Source organism: Phyllopteryx taeniolatus, chromosome 19, assembly GCF_024500385.1.
Source record: "Phyllopteryx taeniolatus isolate TA_2022b chromosome 19, UOR_Ptae_1.2, whole genome shotgun sequence".
Classification (NCBI taxonomy): Eukaryota; Metazoa; Chordata; class Actinopteri; order Syngnathiformes; family Syngnathidae; genus Phyllopteryx; species Phyllopteryx taeniolatus.
Window position 1 is genome coordinate 13,209,421 of NC_084520.1, and position 20,115 is coordinate 13,229,535.

The 20,115-nt window shown below is 41.0% G+C and overlaps 2 protein-coding genes across 4 annotated transcripts; both read left to right on the forward strand.

Annotated features, from left to right (window-relative positions):
* Nucleotides 1-616: 616 nt before the first annotated feature.
* Nucleotides 617-6,060, forward strand: si:ch211-136m16.8 (uncharacterized). 2 transcript variants are annotated; one of them, XM_061757079.1, is made up of 6 exons: nt 617-849; nt 2,491-4,482; nt 5,303-5,504; nt 5,583-5,626; nt 5,718-5,812; nt 5,892-6,060. In XM_061757079.1, the coding sequence occupies exons 1-6, from the start codon at nt 808-810 to the stop codon at nt 5,950-5,952; spliced, it is 2,436 nt and encodes an 811-aa protein (XP_061613063.1). In that variant the 5' UTR covers nt 617-807; the 3' UTR covers nt 5,953-6,060. The 2 variants fall into 2 exon arrangements, with proteins under 2 accessions (XP_061613063.1, XP_061613064.1); XM_061757080.1 differs by lacking the exon at nt 617-849 and adding an exon at nt 862-989.
* Nucleotides 6,061-12,921: 6,861 nt separating this feature from the next.
* Nucleotides 12,922-19,650, forward strand: LOC133469693 (uncharacterized). 2 transcript variants are annotated; one of them, XM_061757078.1, is made up of 11 exons: nt 12,922-12,989; nt 13,066-13,115; nt 13,791-15,700; nt 16,553-16,598; nt 16,666-16,791; nt 17,534-17,623; nt 17,708-17,833; nt 17,980-18,078; nt 18,410-18,481; nt 18,938-19,009; nt 19,537-19,650. In XM_061757078.1, the coding sequence occupies exons 3-11, from the start codon at nt 13,886-13,888 to the stop codon at nt 19,566-19,568; spliced, it is 2,478 nt and encodes an 825-aa protein (XP_061613062.1). In that variant the 5' UTR covers nt 12,922-12,989; nt 13,066-13,115; nt 13,791-13,885; the 3' UTR covers nt 19,569-19,650. The 2 variants fall into 2 exon arrangements, with proteins under 2 accessions (XP_061613062.1, XP_061613061.1); XM_061757077.1 differs by having other exon boundaries at nt 12,946-13,115.
* The last annotated feature ends 465 nt before the right edge of the window (nt 19,651-20,115 follow it).

Consider the following 20,115-nt stretch of genomic DNA (forward strand, 5'->3'; position numbering starts at 1 on the left):
TGTAATTATATTACACCAGTGGCGGCCGAAGTATGGCCTGCTCCGTTCTACCATTAACAAGTGTTCTGTAATATTTCTTGCATCAATTTAGCTCCCCCCCCCCCCCCCAAAATCATTATTCAAAATCTATTTATTCTTTTTTGTTTGTTTTAATTTATTGTTATGTTTATTAATTAGATTTATTGATTTAATGGTTAGTTTTAATGTATTGTTTTGTTGTTCATAAAGTTTTTTTATTTCATAATTGGTCAAATGTAAACAATATATAGTTATAAATATATATACTTTCCACACATATTTCTATTTTTTATTTTTATTTTTTAGTTTACCACCTGGTTTACCACCTTTTTTTGTGGCTAGTTTAGAAAAGTGCCAAGTTTTCATGGGCCCCATAAAATGAGTTGGAGATGAGTTTGACATTTTTGCACACGTTTTCCAGTACAAGTCGTTTATTTAAATAAGAATCAAGCATTTGATTTTTTTTCAAAGATTGCGAACCTAGTGAGGATAAGCGGCAGGGAAAATGTTTGGATGGATGATTCTTACACAAAAGACTTGCGATTGGCTTTCTAAAGAGAATATGCGCCAATAAAATGTTTTCTTCTTCTCAGCTGCATTTAATCATGCGCCTCATTAACCGGAAGGGTTTCTATTATGAGGAACTGGGGCCATGCACATGAGAACAAACAGATGCGGATGCGAGCCTCTCACCAGCCACGAGAAAAGTTGTGCTTTTATTAGGACTTATTAAAAAAAAAAATACAATCAAATAAAGTTGGGTTTGGCTAAAAATTGGAGTTTCCGGCTATGGATGCAGCGAGAGTTCAGGGGACGCTGTGGAATGTTTTGGTGAGCGCCCACGATGTTCTCTTGTGTGTTTATTTTGATTTTTATTACTGTGGCGTCGGTTGAAAAGATGACATTTTATTTTTTTAATGGTGGTCTGAAGTTTTGATTCTGCTATGACTCCAGCACAAACATCTTGCATGGTAAGAGATGGGGAAAAAAAAATCAAAAAAATCCCAGTATAGCTAGAGTTGGACAGTTTAACTCCCTAAAGGTTAAGTCGTCACAATTTAATCAGAAATATATATATACATATGCACCGATATAAACAATTCGTTACGTTATTGCCACTTTCAATCCAGCTAAGTATCTTTAAACTTGTTTTTGGAAGTGTTGTGTTCGTTTTCCGTGTGCAGGCAGGTTACCATCAAGTCAGCCGTTTTCCTATTCGGGTCCCTTCAAATTAAAACTTCCGCCACAACAGGAAGTGCCAGAATGAAATGTCATAGACTTGTCGGTATTTACAATTACTAGGATGCTAAATCTTTCCTTTTGATTTGCTGATTGTTGGTTCGTTTGAAAGGCACCTTTCCACTCTCCTTGTCCGTGCACGCGTGTGTTCGCGTGTCTTAACGTGCGTCACCAATTGACGTCGTTGCTTACCGTCAACTTGACAGCGTCAAGCCTGGACACTGTTGAAAAACATTCTCATTTTAGTTCGCAGGTCAAATTCACCCCAGTTTGATCTCAAGTGGGCTTTATAAGCTACAAATAACGTTTTCACATTGTTTTGGTGTAAATAATTTCAAGTACGTTTGGGAAAATATTTACATGTATTGATTATCTCGTTTCAAATGTTGCAAATCATATAAGCAATCTGAATTTTTTTTTTTTAACAATTGCAATTTCAGCAGTCAGTTTTTTTTCCTTTACACGTGCAACTTGCCAAAGTGGATCTATATTTGTACGATAAACAACTCTTAAGCTCTAGAAATAATTTTAAAAAATTATAAAATTTCCGCATCCGTCTGGAAATCTTGACAATCTCTATTTACTCATTGTACCTTACAAACTATTTAGAAAGAGCACATAAAAAGTTTTAGTCGTGTGGGGGTGGGGGGTGTTATTATTTTATTTGTATTATATATATTTTTAATTAATTTTACTTTTATTGAAAAATCGTTATTGAAAAATAGCATTGAATGTGTTCTCTATTCCCACTGGCCGGATTGGACCTGACTGGCCGGTTCTGGCCCGCGGGCCGTACGTTCGACAACACCGATTAAACCTATTAATAGAGACAATTACACACATTTTGGTGTGACGTCTACTATAATGGTAACATAATAATAATGGCTATGCAAGTATTTCAAAGATGCTATTGTTCTATAGATGGACATAAAAGCATGAACTCTGTTGCTAACCCAAACAGCAGCACGCCGACGCACATAACTTCTCAAATGAATTCAATTATCGTCTCTTACCGCAAGTTGTTAACGAGTTTTCTGCACAGTAGTGAAGCCGATCATGGGTCTTTACCTTTGATTTTTGTTCAAGTAGACTTTGAAATGTTATCGCGCCGCAATATTTGTGTGGCAGGGCTATGAGACTTTTTTTTTGTTCTGGTCAGGAGAAAAAAAAAAAGTTCAAAAATATGCAATGAATAAGGTCATAAATTGTTCTCTCTGTGTCCCTGTTTGTCAGTACTACGTAGCCGGAGCCGTCAACAGATTCCTCAGGCAAGAACCTTCCAACATCCTCGACAATGATCCGCTGCAAGAATCCACAATTGTGAGCCGTTCTGGTGTTGGTGGTCACACTGCAGGCTTCTGTAAGGACAAGTCAGACGTGGCTGCGTGGCCGCTGAATCCCACTATAAATGCTTGGGCCGGTGAAGACGCCCAAAACACTGAAAACAAAGCGCCTGAGCAATTGGATAATTCTGCAAAAGAATCTGTGGAGGCGTTCTGTAGTTTCGCTCATTTGAATCTAAGAGAGAAGACTACAGGGAATCTCAAAAATTCTAGCGGGCCAAAGACTCAAGAAAAAGTGGAAAATACAGATGACTTTTTATTACTAGCCTCTGATAGAGCAATAAAACTTCACACTGAAGATCAGCTCCAAGTTGAATCGCAGTCTAAAGGATTAGAGGGCGAGGGTCACGAGGATAACTCGTCTGCAGACAACCAGTCAACAACTAAGATACTAGAACAGGAAGACACCAGAATACCGACTACAGACGTAACAGTAGAAGAAGACATCCAAAGTTATACAACCGAGATACACACGGATACAATTACACTTGACTTAAAACATGCCGTTCATGGCAGTGGAAGGGAAACAAAAGCAAGAAATGTCAATGGACAATTTGATGTGATGATGGGTCAATCAGAACAAGTGGAGAAAGTAGAGGGGGAGCTTTTTAGTGCGGGCAGCAGGGACACTTGCGAGGAGGAAGTAGCCGCTGTGGTACCAGTAAAACCTGAGGGCAAGATGGCACAGGAACTCGGCGGAGACTTTAAAAATATGCCCTTGAATGTATGTGATGTGTCACGGCAGCTACATACACCAACATGTGAGGAGCCACTTCCTGAACACAACAATGAGGCTTTTCCAGATGGAAATACAACACAAGGGTTCGTGGAAGGTGAGGATTTCAAGGAAATACAGACCCACAGACATTTACAAGAAGAGGTGGAGAACAAAGAGCAGGAGAGCCTTCAAAACAGCAGCCGTGCCAAACACAACTTGATTCTTGCCGACGAAATGAAGGCTACGTGTGCGAGTTCGAAGATGAGAGTCAAACTCTCAGAGCAGGAATTGGATGCACCTTGTGGTGGCCTAACAGGCGACAACATTGAAGACCTTCAAGAGGGGATTGAAGTGGTTGAACTGGAACAAGCTCAAAAGTTGCACGATGCAGCAGGAGATAATAGTGAGACTGGGAGCGAAACGGGTGGATTCTCTTATGATAAACTCCTCGATATGAACAAAGAGTGGATGATTGATGCAGTCAATGCGGGAGGCGACCTCGATGGATCATCGGTTGGGACGGCGCCTGAAAAGTCCGCCGTAGGAAATGCAAGAAACGATGCGGAAGAACAAGACCATAGGTTAGGGGAAGAGGTCACAAAAGATTCAACTGATGAAGCTGTGAAGAAGGTCAATGATGTGTTAAGAGACACAGCAACCACTGTCGATCTCACGACACCTACGACCTGTAACACCAAGGAAACCGCACTCTGCTCAGTCGGTCACCATCAAGATGTGATTACGGAAATTCCCCTCGCCTTGGGGATACAGACTCCTTCATCAGAGGACAACTTTGACTCCAAACAAGATGAGGTATCTTATGAGAATCTGTCTTTCGAAAAGAGGGAACAACAAATAAGGTCCGACACAGAAAGCTTCATCGAAATATCGTGGGACCTCTTGGATCAGTCCTTTGGCGAATCCCAGGCATCCCCTTGCGCCGCAGAATTGACAGCAGCCAGTGCTGCTTTTGCGGTTGAGCAAGCCAACGTTCAAAAGCTTCTGGAGAGTAACGCATCGGCAAGCTTAAAGACAGATTCCGAGTTGCGTAGCAGTGGCTCTGAGGTGTCACTAAAGAAGCTAGCGAGGTGTTCTGGTGAAACCTTAAAGATTTCTCAATCATTGGACAAGGTGGAGGAGACAAAATGTGAGGTTGACATTCAGGTATGATTCCCTCCTTCATCATTAATGGTTCTCTAATCAGTGGCGGTCCTAGCTTGAATGGCATGCTGTGCGAGACCCTAAAATGTTTTTTCTCAGAATACTAACTTACCCCTTACTTTGGTGTAATGTCAGTTTGAACCTAAACAATGGAGATAAAATCACAACTTGCAATCATCGATTATCAAGCAATAATTGTTTTTTAATTAACCACTTGACAAAGCAAGTAAACGGGCCATGACAGACACTTTCTACCAGCGAGCTAACCTTTGCCCCTCCCCCGAATAGAGAGATCGTCAAAGAACAGAGATCATACTTCCTTATGGATTTACCTCTAACTTCTGCGTTAATTGGTAAAGGCTCAAAATTCCCAAACAAACGGCAATGATTTGCGTGTCATGATGCCAATAAAACAATTTCAAGTAGTATTTTTGGGGGGGGAGGGGTCTAGTTGCCAACCTGTGCGGCCACACGTATTGCATATACCACAAATCGCCACTGTCTGCAATTACTTCCCTTGACATCCACAACATTGTCAAAGAAACAAAAACTCGAGATGCTCCTTTTGGTTTTGTTCAATAGTTGACTTCACAATGAAAACGATACAAACTGTATTTTACAGGATGAAAATAAAGAATAAGGTGAATAAATGGTACTCTTAACTAGTTATTGTAAACATAAACTATCAACATTTTAACCTGTTAAAAAACATTTTAAAAAACCTGTTACCTTTTATTCAAATGTTAACTAAAACTGCATTTAGACATCTAAAATCAGTCATAACACCTGTGGTTGTCTTTTTTTCTTTTTTATGTCATTGCAGGCGAACAGCTTTGCATTGAACTTTGCGCCGCAAAGGTCAAGAATGGCTGTGAAAAACCCTCACGTGAGGCCACCAAAAGATCGCCGCTCCCTTCTCATGAGGCCCTCAATGGATCCTGTATGCCCTCCTCCCCCGCCGACATCCAAAATCTCTGCAGATGTGCATGTATTGGGAGGCTTGGGATTTGGAATCAAACTACCTGGTAGGTTTCGTACAATGTACAGTGTAATACAAAAGTTTGTCGTATGTCAATAATGTCACATGTTGTTGGTGGTTTAAGGGCTTGGGTCAGGGTTTCCTGTTATGAAAAAGTTACCAAAGATGGTAAGTGCTGGTCAGCCACAGTATTGGGAGCCTGGTTTCAGGTTTAAAATGTTTATTGTTTGGTTTATACTCCGTGACCGTTTAATACCAGCGGGAAGCTGAGCCCAAACCGGTGCCGAAGGCCGATGCGACCAAACAAGCTGATGTGCCACATAAACCAAAATGGATGCCACCAAGACAAACAGGGTAAATAGAAAGTTAACTCTCATTTTCTTCAAGGCTAAAAAGCAGTGCATTATATTTCCATTTCTTATGTTCTATTTAGATTTGGAAATCCATTCATGTCAGAGCTCAAGACCAAATTGAAGAAGGCCACCAAGAACTGAGACACATTTTACATTTTTGTGAATATTCTGCATATATTATGAAAGATGTCAAGAGGAATGTAATTACTCTATTGTTAAAATTTTGTAATAAACTTAAGTCCAAAGCAACCTTTTTTTTTTTCCTAGTCCTCTTTCTCAACTGAAACACTGAAACATGTGATGCTTTTAAGTTACTTTTTGAGCACCTAGAAATTATAAATGTACTCTCGTGTTAGAAATGTAACAACCTTCTTTGGGGTTTCATATTGACTCTAAATAGATCTGCACCTAATTGAATTCTTTTTTTTTGGGGGGGGGGGGGCTATATACTGTAGCTTTTTGCAGCCAACCCAAGACAAAAAAATACTGTCAACAATGTCTGATAATATGCAACTGTGCCTTACAGGCTGCGACATCAAAGCAATATAAGTCGACGTTTAGTAAATGCGACGATTGTCAGACTGTGACACCATTGCCTCGTTATTCCTTCCTCTCCACGATCGTACCTTTCATCTTTTAGAGATAACGGGCCAATAATTTAGGAGTTAAAAGTGCCCTTAAAAAAACCAGACTTAACAGAAAACTTGTTGTTGTTGTTGCCATGGTGACTGTAAGGCAAGTTGATGATGTCGCAAAGAGACCAAAGGGATGAAAGACACTTAGCAGGTGGGTTGGCTTCAGCATGTGCTGGTGCTTAAGTCCTCAAGTCTTCAAGATACGGCTTATTAACAGCAAAACTTCTGTCGGTGAGTGCAAACATAATTTTGGGAAAAGCTACTTCCTGTTTGTAGAATTATTTTTAAAAAATGTTGCAGTTATTGATAGATATGACTTTATAATGTTGCAGTTGGTGGTTCAGGATGTGTTTGTTTACTTAAATAAACTGCACATCTCCAGTGTTTGTGCCCTGCGATTGGCTGGCAACCAATCCAGGGTGTCTCTCGCCCAACGTCAGCTAAAATAGGCTCACTAATGATGAATCGGGAGACTTTGTAGGCATCCTGTACATTTGCTCCCAACTCTTGCTGCCACGAAGATATGTTTTTCCTTAATAATCATGCTGTGCTGACTAGGTCTCTGACAGCAGGCTTCCGTTATTGAACATCTGTGCTGTCCAATGGATCGAGATGAGCTCTCAGACCAGCTGGGCATTCTTTGCGATCAGGACATGATGGGCGACACACCCATCATCGACCTCCCATCATCTCAAAGTCTCCCTTCACTGCGCGACCCCGCAGGCGACGGCATCTACACAGAGCTTCGGACCGTAGAGGGCGAGGTGGACGGCTCGGGTGTGTGGTTCCCCGTCGGGAAGATGCTGGAGGTTCCAGCTCCGATGATGGCAATTGCTCCCGCTTTAGAGCCACCGTGCAGTCCTGGTTTCATGATGCCTTACAGTCATGGCCTGGTGGGTCAAGATGTTGATGAAATGATAGCTCTGAGAAATGAGAGCGAAATTAAGAATGGTCTGTTGGCTCTGCTCTTCTGCCTCAGAGTCTCCCCTATGAATGGTCTGCCAGTCCCTTTCATGCTCACCTGGTAAGTAAACACACACTTGGTCAGTGTTTGCTCATATTGCAATTAGGCTGAAATCGTTTTGTGTGGTCTGACATCACCACATTCAATAGTCAAGATGTTTGTCATGTGCACAGTTTAAAAAAAAAACAAAACAAAAAAACACTGAGCAATGGAATTCCGACCTTGCTCGTCCCCATCCTCTTATACAAGGAATGTAAAAGGATTTAAAGAACAATTATGAAGAGAAGATAAATATTCAAAGAGGGACAGGCGATGTACGTAAGAGCAATTTCAATTTGTTCAAGCCCTGGATCGCGTCTGTCCGCCCAGTGACATCTAAATCATGTTAACGCCGCATTGCAAAGGCTGAAATCCAACCAAGGTGAAATATCAAAATAAGCTTGCTTTTTATCTGCCAAAATATTTCTTCTTTCCAAACAATTTTTGAGGAAGAGCATTACATTTGCATCATGCATTTTGTTTTGCCTTGAATCTTAATGAGATTATAATTTATTGAAATGTGGTAACTGATAAGGACTTTATCTTAAGGTAAATAAGAAATACCATAATTCTACATAGGTGAAGGTAGTATAAATCGGCGCTGTATCAAATTTTACTGTTATATTGTAAGAATTTTGTTCATACAAAGTACAGTAATCCAAATTTTAATCGGTTTTTTTCTTGTTTCGTAAGACTTTTTTTTTTTTTTTTCTCCCCTACAAAAGTTACAACAGGAGGAAAAGATAAGCTGTGAACCCCCTTGGCCCTGAGGCTGTAACTGACAGAAGGGCACACAATATTGTTAAGGCGCCGGTTGCAATCCTAAAATTACATTTAGTTAAATTTATTTATTTTTTAAATTATGACCACATCCATCTGTTTTCTATAATACTTGTCCTCAGTTTGGGCCTATTCCAGTTGACTTTGGGCAAGAGGTGTGGGGGAGGGGTGTACACCATGGATTGGTCGACAGGCTATCAAAGGAAAGTTATTACCACAAATGCTGTATTGTTTGTTCCATACAAATATTGTGCCACCCTAAAATCTTGCACTTTATATTCGAGCATCATTAACTGAAGTACAAATTTGAAGTGCCTGATACATTCATCTTGATTCGGCTCTGCTGTAAACTGCATGTGTCCGACTTACTGCCATTTCCGGTGACGGTTGGACTCCGCCAAGGCTGCCATTTTGCCCTTCGGTTCATAACTTTTATGGACAGAATCTCAAGGCGCAGCCGAGGCGTAGAGGGGGTCCGGTTCGGTGGCCTCAGTATTGCGTCTCTGCTTTTTGCAGATGATGTGGTTCTGTTGGCTTCATCAAGCCGTGACCTCCAACTCTCACTGGAGCGGTTCGCAGCCAAGTGTGAAGCGGCTGGGATGAGAATCAGCACCTCCAAATCTGAGACGGTGGTCCTCAGTCGGAAAAGGGTGGCGTGCCCTCTCCGGGTCTGGGATGAGATCCTGCCCCAAGTGGAGGAGTTCAAGTATCTTGGGTTCTTGTTCACGAGTGAGGGAAGAATGGAACGGGAGATCGACAGGCGGATCGGTGCAGCGTCTGCAGTGATGCGGACTTTGTATCGATCCGTTGGGGTAAAGAAGGAGCTAAGCCGAAAGGCGAAGCGCTCGATTTACCGGTCGATCTACGTTCCTACCCTCACCTATGGTCACGAGCTGTGGGTAGTGACCGAAAGAACGAGATCCCGGATACAAGCGGCCGAAATGAGTTTCCTCCGCAGGGTGTCCGGGCTCTCCCTTAGAGATGGGGTGAGAAGCTCGGTCATCCGGGAGGATCTCAGAGTAGAGCCGCTGCTCCTCCACATCGAGAGGAGCCAGATGAGGTGGCTGGGGCATCTGCTTCGGATGCCTCCCGGACGCCTCCCCGGTGAGGTGTTCCGGGCACGTCCCACCGGGAGGAGACCCCGGGGACGATCCAGGACACGCTGGAGAGACTACGTCTTCTACGTCTTTCGGCTGGCCTCGGAACGCCTCGGGATCCCACCGGAAGAGCTGGATGAAGTGGCTGGGGCGAGGGAAGTCTGGGCGTCCCTGCTAAAGCTACTGCCCCCGCGACCCGACCACGGATAAGCGGTAGAAAATGGATGGATGGATAAACTGCATGTGAGTGCTGTATGGGCCAGTCTCACGTAATTAAGACCATACTCAATTCTGCATCCATGTTTGATTCCAGTATGAAGAGCCAGCGATGATGATGCAACCTGAGGGTGTGAACTTGACTACAATTGGACACCTGTAAATGAAAAGACACGTCAAACTACGAAGCCGCTTTCTGCGTCATATACTTCATTGTTTTACCTATTATTAGCCGTGTGACGAATGTGACTCTTGTCAAAACAGGAAAAATGATGTGCCACAAAGAAATCAGTTTCCTTGTGTTGCGGCGCCATCACCAAACCCATCCAGATCAAAGTACGTCCCTTTTTTTTTTTTTTTTTTTTTTTTCCTGTTTTCATTTGAAGTGTGTCATCCAGTAATCTCCCGTTATAATGGGAAGAACCATACGTAATTGACGCCCTTCAGAATTTTTGATAATTCCCTATATTGATGGTTCAAATGGTAAATTGAAGGATTTAAGGACTTTGTCATACAAAACACAGATGGTATGAAATTTCTTTTTTTTTTTTTTTTTTTAAATGCACCTGCAATCGTATATGTAAATGTGGCAAAAACTCTTCACATCCATTTTACAACCCAGGCTAATCTTAGCTCCTGCAAGTCGAGATGTACTTCCTTGGGACCAATTCTTATTTAGACATGGCTTTGGTGCCATCGTGTGGCTTCTTAGAGCATTGTAGAAAGAAAATAAGGGCGAATAGGTTCAAAAATAACTAATAGCGAACTGCGAATAAGCAAGGGCATTAGTGTGTTCATAGTTATGTCAAGAAGCAGCATTTTCTTCTGATGTCATATTGTTTATGTTCAAATGTGTTGTTCCTGTAGGAACGGGAAAGGTGAGAACCAACGAGATGAAAAGAAAAGTGAAAAGTACATCAAGAAGCCGCTAAACGCCTTCATGCTGTTCCGGCAGGAGCAGAGGCCCAGGGTTGTCGCTGTGTTCAACATTCGAAACAGCGCTGATGTCAACAAAGTGGTTGGACAGATGGTGAGCGTGCCACACAAGCCAACTCCCAAGCACATTTGGTGCTTTTGCGGTAATACACGCGGTGGGCGTCACTGAGTGTTGTCATGTGTCCACAGTGGAAGTCATTGCCAAAAACAGAGCAGAGAAGGTACTTTGAGCTTGCCGATGCTGCAAAACTCCTCCACACCCAGCAGCATCCCGATTGGTCCTGCACTGAAAATTATGTAAGTCTACATGGCGATACTCAGGCCAATTCTGTCGACTGTTACTTGCAGAGTACAAATACTTTGTTACTGTGCCAAAGTAGATTCCCCCCCACCCCAGGTACCTGTACTTGAGTATTTTGTCTCACAACGCTTTTTACTGTATTTCAACACATTTCTACTCATTACTTCAAAAAAATCAAAATAGCATTGTTGCTTTTTTTTCCAAATTTTGATAATGACATGATGACAAAAAAATAGTCAAATGCAGTTGAGATTTTAATTGATTGAGATCTTGGACTTTTAAGGCAGGTAAACATGGGATGGCGTCAACATTATCCATGTTATCAAGACAGTTATAATTGACAGTAAATGTTGTTTTTACTTTAGGAGTTACGTACATTTCAGATTGTGTACTTAAGTGCAGGAGTTAAATGAGCACTTTTTAAAATATTTTAAATAACTATGTGCTTCTCTGTAAGTGCAGTGTGTGAGTGCTTGTAGCAACTCTGTTGGTATGCTGGTAACTGAATCGTTTGTGTCTGTGTTTCAGGGTAAAAAGCGAAAGAGGCAAAGGGTCAAACTTAACGGCAACGGTCAAGGTACAAAAAATAAAAATCAGAAAAGGTTAAATGTAATTCATTGATGTGCAATGTTATCCAACAATTCATTGCAGTACTGTATAATGTAGTCCTTTCACTGTTCTGATCAAATATAATAAAAAAAATAAAAAAAAACAAGATTCTCAACATGAAATCTTTATTTGAATTTAAAAAAAAAAAAACACGGTTCTCAACATGAAATCTATCTTTGATTTTTTTTAAAAAAACACGGTTCTCAACATGAAATCCTTATTTGTGTTGTTTATCATTTGTAGAGGACACTTGCCAGGCCGCGAACCCAGACTTTGCGTCGGTCGAGGCTCGTGCAACAAAGGATGAGGGTCATCAGAAGGCGGCCAAGTCCCAAAAGCAGCTGCGAGTGATGCTGGAGTTTATGCTTTAACCCAACAGCCTGCCGTCCTTCACTCTGTTTCTTAAAGGTTCAATAAAACTATTCGGAATAACGAATTTGAAATGTATGTACCGGAATTCTTGGTCTTTTGGTTGACTTGCCATCCACAGCAGTGGCTTAACTTTGATGTGAAAGGTAGGAGAGGGAGGGGCTGGACAATTGGTACTTTGTGGGCAGAGCATGTGGGGTGGAGCTGATTTTTTTTAATTTTTTTTTTTTTTTTTCTCTCTCCCCACCCCCCCCAATTTTAAATGCGTCAGTGTATTTTGAGGGTCGCATGGACAACAATTATGTATAAAACGACAGCAATAGAGCACTGGTTCGCAAAAAAGTAGTACGCTGCAGGCTCCTAGTATGTAAAAGAATCCCAATTAAATGTTCAAAACTGCATTTTGTTTTCAACTTTAAAAAAAAAAAAAAAAAGTTTAGTGCTCAAGTACAATTCAGTTGTGTAATAAGCAAAATACATTAGCATTTAATTGTTGCGGAATGTTTTTTTTAAACATTTAGGTACAGTTTTGGTTTATGTGCAATACATTTGATTTTAATCAGTGCAGTTTTTTTTTCTTCTATATTTACGCATGGTTTAATGTTACAACTGTGTATTAAAATTACTTTTTAGGAATAAAACCTGCGCCTTGTTTTTGAACACTTGGACTGACTACGCTACTGTATTTTAACGTTGGTCATCATGGGTTAAGGTTAGGTTTATATTTATTCTCCCCCCCCTTTTTCGGCTTGTCCAATTAGGGGTCGCCACAGCGCGTCATCCTTTTCCATGTAAGCCAGTCCTCAACCCTTGCTATCTCTTCTCCCTGTAGCCTCACTCTTCCCCCACCACCCCTCTCATTCATGCACATATATTCTCTTTTTTGGGCTAATCGTCATTCCTCTGCTTTCCAGTGCATGCCTCCATCTTTCTAACTGTTCCTCCACCTGCTCCCTGCTTTCACTGCAGATCACAATGTCATCTGCGAGCGTCATGGTCAGCCATGTTGTGGAGGTCGGCGTTCCCATAAAACGGCAATGCATGGACACTAAATCTTTTGAGTGTCACTTTTGCAAACAAGTTGTGCAGTTTCGCCATCAAGGCAGTGGAGGGCGGTGTGGGCATATTGTTGAAATACACAAAGAAGATATCCGCAAATGTGATTGGTTGGAATCTTCTCGACTGTCATTTAAAACTGGACCGGCACATCCCTGTTACTGTTAGCATATTTGGTAAGTAAACAACATGGCGCGGCGACCTTCTTGTGTCATGGCCAACTCGAGCGGCGCGCGTTTGTTCGTTTTGCAGTTTTGATAAAGGCAACGAGACGGAGCGGAGACCAGTCTGAATTGTCTCGGGTAAGTTGTTACTTCGTCAACTGACATTACGAAGCTGCTGTGTGTTAGCAACTGAAAAAAAAAATGGGGACGGCAGACGTTACGCTACAGTTGATGCCTTTCATCATCATTGTACTGTTTGAAGTTTTTGGGGGGCTTATGCAAGTACAGTGTATATATATATACATTCCACTTTAACATGCCATGTCAACACGGAACCAAAAAATATTGTTACAATCATCACCTTGCAAGAAATAAATTCTTGAAATATTTCACCCTGTGTAAAGAATTTATAATTCATGGGTTTCCACTTTCTAAAAACATGCATTAATTGGAGACTCTAAATTGCCCGTAGGCATGACTGTGACCGCGAATGGTTGGTTGTTTGTATGTGCCCTGCGATTGGCTGGCAACCAGTTCAGGGTGTACCCAGCCTCCTGCCCGATGACAGCTGGGATAGGCTCCAGCACGCCCGCGACCCTAGTGAGGAGAAGCGGCTCAGAAAATGGATGGATGGAGGGTGTACTATGTATTATAAACAAAATTTTCCTCTGACAAGGGATTATTGTTGAATTTTATCCAAAATGACAGTTGTGTACACCCAGTTCCATCAAAGAAAATGGATAATAACAGTGAATTGATTATGCAATGTGATGGAAAAACTGTCTAATTCAAGCAATGCTTTTTCATCCACAGGCTGCAGACACCTTGAAAATAAGTATCTGCCATTAGAGCAGTCCTGTTTGGGTAATTCCAGCCTAGTTGTCATAACCAACAGAAAGCGATTAACTATGGCTGATTTGGTACCAGGGTGTTCTTCATCTGTTGTGGAAAATCAGGAGGTGGAAATGAGAGAAAACATACCCCCCAGAGCAACGGTACAAGCTAATAGGCAGTATTTGTATGAGGAATACTTCCCAGATATTACTCTCATTGATGTCACACATGATTTTGACACGGATCAGACTAAGAATGATTTATCTCTACTTAAAACCATGCCAAAAACGCCTCTGACTGAAAGGACATTGGTTAGAAAGTCTGCTAGGGTAGTGGAAATCCCGAACAACCCCACTCTGACGCCAAGGATGGAGGAAAACAAAGCAAGCGTCAGCCAACCTCGCAACTTGGATACAAATGCTTCTATGTTTTGGTTGGATAATGAGTGCTTACCGGACATTACTGAATGCTCATTCGATTCCATAACTCAGCAGAGTATAAACTTTACTATTAACTTAACTGCTTCTGACATGCAATTGAACAACAGTTCACAGAAAGCAACCGTTGACTCTAATTTAGAACGTGTAGAAACTTTGAATCTTGATGAAGCGACCAACAAAACTTCCAAGCCTTCATATCCATCCCAGATAACCTGCCCTCAAAATGATGACGGAAAGATGTTGGAAAGCAGTTCTAGTGACTGTCACCGCAGAACTTTTGAAGCTAAACTTCCCTCTCCGTCCAAAGAAACAGCAGCAATGTCTGAAAGCAGTTCTACAGATTGTCATCACAATACCTTCGATAAAAATCCTGCCTCTCAGTCCAATAGCATTGTGACCATGGCAGAAAATGGCTCTAATGACAGTCACCATAATACATTCGATGCCAAACTTCTTCAATCCAGCAACAAAATAACCTTGTCCCAAGGCACTTCAAATGACAGTCACCACAACACCTTAGATTCTAATCCCCCCTCTCAGACAAATGGCACAATAACCATGCCAGAGAGTAGCTCCAGTAACAGTCGCTGCAACAACTTGGATTCTAACCCTCCCTCTCTGTCCAGTGGCACATTAGTCATGTCAGAAAGCCGTTCTAGTCACCAAAACACCTTTGACGCTAAACCTCCTGAGTCCAATGGCACAATAACCTTGTTTGATAGCAGTTCCGGTGACATTCACCGAAACACCTTCGACGCTAAACCACCTATGGCCAATGGCACAATAAGCATGTCTGAAAGCCGCTCAAGTGACGGTCACCACAGCACTTTTGATGCAAATGGCATGAGAACCATGTCTATAAGCAGTTCAAGTGACAGCCACCCTAACAATAAACCTCCGACAGAGCCCAGCAGCACAGATGCCAACGCTGATGCCAAGGTGGTTGAGCACCTTCAAGGCAAGTTTGAGGCCAGTCTCTGCAAAGCGGCAGCATCCAGGCCTGGTCAATGTGAGACGAAGGATAATTCGCAATCACAGACTTTTGACCAAAGCGTCGATCCAGATGACAACAGCAAAGCTTTTTATTTAGATGACATTATCGATTTCACGCATGAGAATTTATGTTCTTCAACGCCATTGACTTGCGGTAAAATGGTCCCCTACGCCGCCAGGCCGGATGAGAGCAAATTGCTGGCGGCTCAGGAAAGACTGTATGGGGATGCTGCCAGTAAGCCAGAAGTTCAGATGCAGCCCCATGTACCACCAAAGATCACCTCTGGTCGAAAGATATCCTTGTCTCAACCTGCTGTAAAATCGCTGCCGCCTTCGTCGAAAGCTCCATCACTGCTGATGAAGTTCAAGCCGACAACGTTGCTTCCAGGACGGGGCGAGGTGCCGGCATCGGGTCTCCCCTTGTCGAGACAAATTTTGACTAGCACACTTCAGGAGGTAAATAAAAGGACTGGTAAGATTGTTCGTCTAATAAGCAGAGGTGGAGTAAGTCGCATATATACTTTGTACACAGGTATATGCATGTCATAAGCAAATTACTGTGAAAGCAAAAATCTCTGTTGCTCAGCCACAGTATAGCGTTTATTCATTCGTACGAGCTGCTTTGCACTCAGTATCTATTCGTTACTTGCGTTAAGTACACATTCACAATTCAAGTTTACATTTTTTTTTATGGTCCCCAACCAGTCTCTGTATTGTCTATTTCTTTAGACTTCATAAACTCATAACTGACATGAAGCTTATTTAATGTTTGAGCAGCTATCTGTTAGCTAAACTGTGAAGTTAACGTCGCTACACTATCAAAACTTTGGCAGTTTTTTAGTGACGGACGTCATTGTTGTCTCATCTTTGAGCTGCAAACCCTGCAAGTTTTTTGCTTCGTTCTTCCATGATACTTGATGAGGTTGCCTCTTGCACTCCACTTCATAGCATACTGGCGGGTTAAGTTCGTGCATGTTACACTAACAATAACTTTCAAAAATAAAACAAAATGGCACACTATTTTTAAAAAGATGTTCAAATGGAAACAGGCTTGTCAAGCTGTGTGTTTCAAGTCTACAGTAAATTAAGTTGAGTCCCAACAATATCAAGTTAGTCAAGTGCTTCATGAGTTTTAGCCCAGCAACTCCCAAGCCCTAAAATGTGCGAGTCACTCAAGTCATGTGACTGGGTTCCCCCACCTCTGCTTAAAAAAAAAAAAAAAAAACTTAGTCACTAAAACTACCTCTGCACATTTGAAGACTCCAATTGAAAAATGACTTGTATTTTTTTTTTTTTTGTCCATTTAAGAGTTCAGCAGTGTCCAGTTCATCCAACCTGCGAGCAACCACCACAGGTAAGTAGAGTGAATTCTCATAGTTGTGTGCCGATAGTTTTATGTCTTCACACTGCATTGACGCAAGTATCGAGGCTGCCAAAGTCTGGAGTGGGGAGGCCACTGCTCAGTGGAAGACCGTCAAGCCTCCCGCATCTCAGACCGCCATTGACGAGGAGCAGCACGCTGGCTTCCTCAAGTGCTGATAAAAAACGTAAGTATGAAGATGTTGTGTTATACACTGTGCACCAGAGACACTCAAAGAATATTTTATAAAAAAAACATCGACATACAGTATACATCTTTGAGGTGAAATTTCCTGGTAAATTTAATTTGGGATTCTCTAAACTTTTGAGTGCATATGTCCAGTTCTTCAGTGTTTCAGTACTTTTTGCAAAACTGTTCTCCAACAAGTAGCTGAATGGCAAAATTCAACTTCAGGTGTTTAATCCATTAAAATTTCCAAGCATGTCCACTAGTCTACCTTTCTGTGACTCTTCCAGTCTCCCTGTATCTGTGGCCACTTTCGTCTGAGAGCATCCTGTTTGTTCTCTCATTAGGATCTTCTTAGCTCATGAGGTCAAAATGTGAAGACCATGATTTGGAGGACTGTTTAAATATAAATTCCAATTGAACCAGGAAATCTATTGGGTTGATAGAGGAAAAAGAGTTTTGACTTTTGCCATTCAGCTCCTTTTTAGAAAGAGCAAGTTGAAAAAAGTACTGAAACAAACCGTTGGACATGTACATTCAAAGGTTTAGAGAAGATTAAGTTAACCTGTAAAGCATCTAGTGCACTTTAGGTTCATCCTGAAATGTCACCCGAAAGTCAAATACACTAACCTTATTTTGAGTAGTGTGGTTACATTGATAATTCAAAGGCTTGTCCGCTTGGTCAGGTTTAAAATGAATGACTTCTTAAATTAAAAAAACAAAATGTAACTTTGTCTCCTTAGCGTCTAATGCTGTGGTCAACATCCCCCAAGCAAGGAAGCGTGACTTAAGTAGAGATGGGCAATTTATAGCCAAGAAGAAGACCAAAACTGGTAACAGTGGGGAAAAAGATTCACCCCCTGTATAGTTAGACGGCTACGTTAATGACCGAGTGGCTGCTCTCTGTGTTCTTTCAGGTGTCCCCACGTCATGCAGTCATGTTGTGGCACCAGCGCCTTCTGCGGATGCAACAAGCACCATCAAAAGCTTGACACAGGCTACGCAATGTCAGCGAGCACCCACGGCTAAAACCTCAAAAGACGGTTGGTTGGAATTGATTGACATAGTCCTAAATACACGCTCCAGGGGTCTGCCAAGTTTAATGACCTTGGCATTTGTGGGACTTGCTGACCCCGTCATGTCATTTTACGGCTTTTTATTTGCTTCTAATAGTTTGTCTTGTCTTCAGATGCTACAGTGTCCTCAAGGGCTGGTGATGCTGTCACAAGAACAAAAAGACTAAAACTGCCTGTGATGAGTCAGAGAACTCAACTGGCTATAAGTCCAGGTTGGTTTAAAAGGGTTGTGAATTTCTGGGAATTTACAAAATTGAAATCTTTCCGTGGGAACCAATGGGAATAAACCAGGAATGTCCAAAACTGAAGGTGAAGGGATCTTAATATGGTTGGGTAAAATACGTTTGAGTGTAATCCTGACTAAAGCAACCAGATTTCATGCAAGTACAGTTAAACATCTTTACTATTCCTATTGTACATTGCACAGTGCTTACTGCAGGGTTATTGAGACCATGCCCCAATTATCCAGACCTACGTAGGTACAGTATAAAGTCAAGATTTGCCATTGAATTTATGGATGTCTATTCTTTTTTTTTTTTACAGGTTGTGCTAAATGCAGTGTGCTGGAACAGCAGCTTAAAATCCAAACTGAAGAACTGCATAGACTGAAAGAAGGTAAGACTGGTTATATCTGGAAAACCATGCTCCATTCAAAAAAAAAAATAATAAATGTATAACACCATGGCCTTACATTTATTTATTTATTTATTTTAATCCATCAAATACTGCAGCTCAATCAAATGTGCATAGCACACTGGGGAGTTATTGAGACCATGTGCTACATTCCATTACATGCACAAAAGATTTTAGGCTCTTGATCGAAAGGTGAAGGGCTCATTTTATTGAACATTTTGAAAGGGACTTGGAATTTTGGCTCGATGGGGGCATTTGTGTTAACATTTCCATAAGTTTGGTAGGAAAGAGGACGAGGAATAAACTCCCATCTTAAAATAAAATCTGTTGCAATGACATTTACTTGAAATTATCCGGCCCTTTTGCAGGCCGACGTAGGTAGAGTATAAAGTCAAAATTTGTCATTGAATTGATGGATGTTGTTTCCTTTTTTTACAGGTTGTGCTAAATGCAGTGTGCTGGAACGGCAGCTTAAAATGCAAACTGAAGAAGTGCAGAGACTGAGAGAAGGTAAAACGGGTTCTACCTGGGGAAAACCATGCTCCATTAAACAAATATAATAAAAACAACAAAACAAATTTCTTTTTTACTTATTTTAATCCATCTGATTACTGCAGCACAATCAAATGTGCATCGTTCTAGTTATTGAGACCGTGGCCCTGCAAGCGCTACATTCCTTCATCACATGAACTGATGATTTCTTGACCTATTTGAAGCAAGAGGGGCTCTTTTCATTTAACAGTTTGAATAGGACTTTGTCGGGGTTTATGTATTTTTGTATCCTGTTTTGCTTAAACTTGCTGGAAATTATCCAGCCCTAGGTTCAGTATAAAGTCAAGATTGCCATTGGATTTATTAATGATTATTCCTTTTTTACAGAATGCAAAAAGAATAAGTTATATCAAGAAAACTTTTTGTTTTTTCGTTTTTTTTAATGGCACTGCTTTATATTCTTCTTTCTTGGTTATTTTAACCCATCAAATACTGTAGTGCAATATTATTCTGTTCCTGTTTTTAATGACCTGTTTTTCCCCCAGAGCTACTAAGGAAGCAAGAAGAGGATGTGTGAAAGAGCATCAGCATGCCTCTGTAAATTTTAATGTATTAATAAAGTTGGGCTGCAATAAAATCAATAAAAAAATAAATTATTATTTTTATTATTGTTTTTATTTTTATTTTTTTTTGCTGTTGCCCTACCTGGCTGGTGAAGGACTGTCCTGCATAGTAACGCGCCTGGTGGCAAAACACCTGGTTAGGCCCACTCTTCTTGTGGAATGAGATAATATTATAATTATTTATTAATTTATTTTTAGCATCAGAAAAACTTTGCATTTGAATGTGTGCGTGTGTAGACTTTATATCCACTGTGTGTGTTTATGCAAATACTGGGTTTTACTTCTCTAACAAGTGAATTATTCCTGTAAGATATTTTTTGTAGAATACAATTTTTTTTCTTAGGCGGATTCTTTTCATTTCAATAGTTTTTCAAACATTAAAACAATATTCAGTTCATTTTTGTTCAAAATATATTTAACAGTTCCTGAATAAATTTTCTTGCCACTAATTAAGAAAATAAATTTCACAACTCTTAAAACCGATTTTTAGAATGAGACTAC

Bases quoted from the DNA above. Each gene is read 5' to 3' on its own strand.
- si:ch211-136m16.8 (XM_061757079.1), top strand. From the start codon at position 808: ATGGATGCAGCGAGAGTTCAGGGGACGCTGTGGAATGTTTTG. The intron at 4,483-5,302 runs GTATGATTCCCT...ATGTCATTGCAG, and splicing joins AATGTGAGGTTGACATTCAG to GCGAACAGCTTTGCATTGAA. The intron at 5,505-5,582 runs GTAGGTTTCGTA...TGGTGGTTTAAG, and splicing joins ATTTGGAATCAAACTACCTG to GGCTTGGGTCAGGGTTTCCT.
- LOC133469693 (XM_061757078.1), top strand. From the start codon at position 13,886: ATGGCTGATTTGGTACCAGGGTGTTCTTCATCTGTTGTGGAAAATCAG. The intron at 17,834-17,979 runs GTTGGTTGGAAT...TCTTGTCTTCAG, and splicing joins GGCTAAAACCTCAAAAGACG to ATGCTACAGTGTCCTCAAGG. The intron at 19,010-19,536 runs GTAAAACGGGTT...TTTTTCCCCCAG, and splicing joins AGTGCAGAGACTGAGAGAAG to AGCTACTAAGGAAGCAAGAA.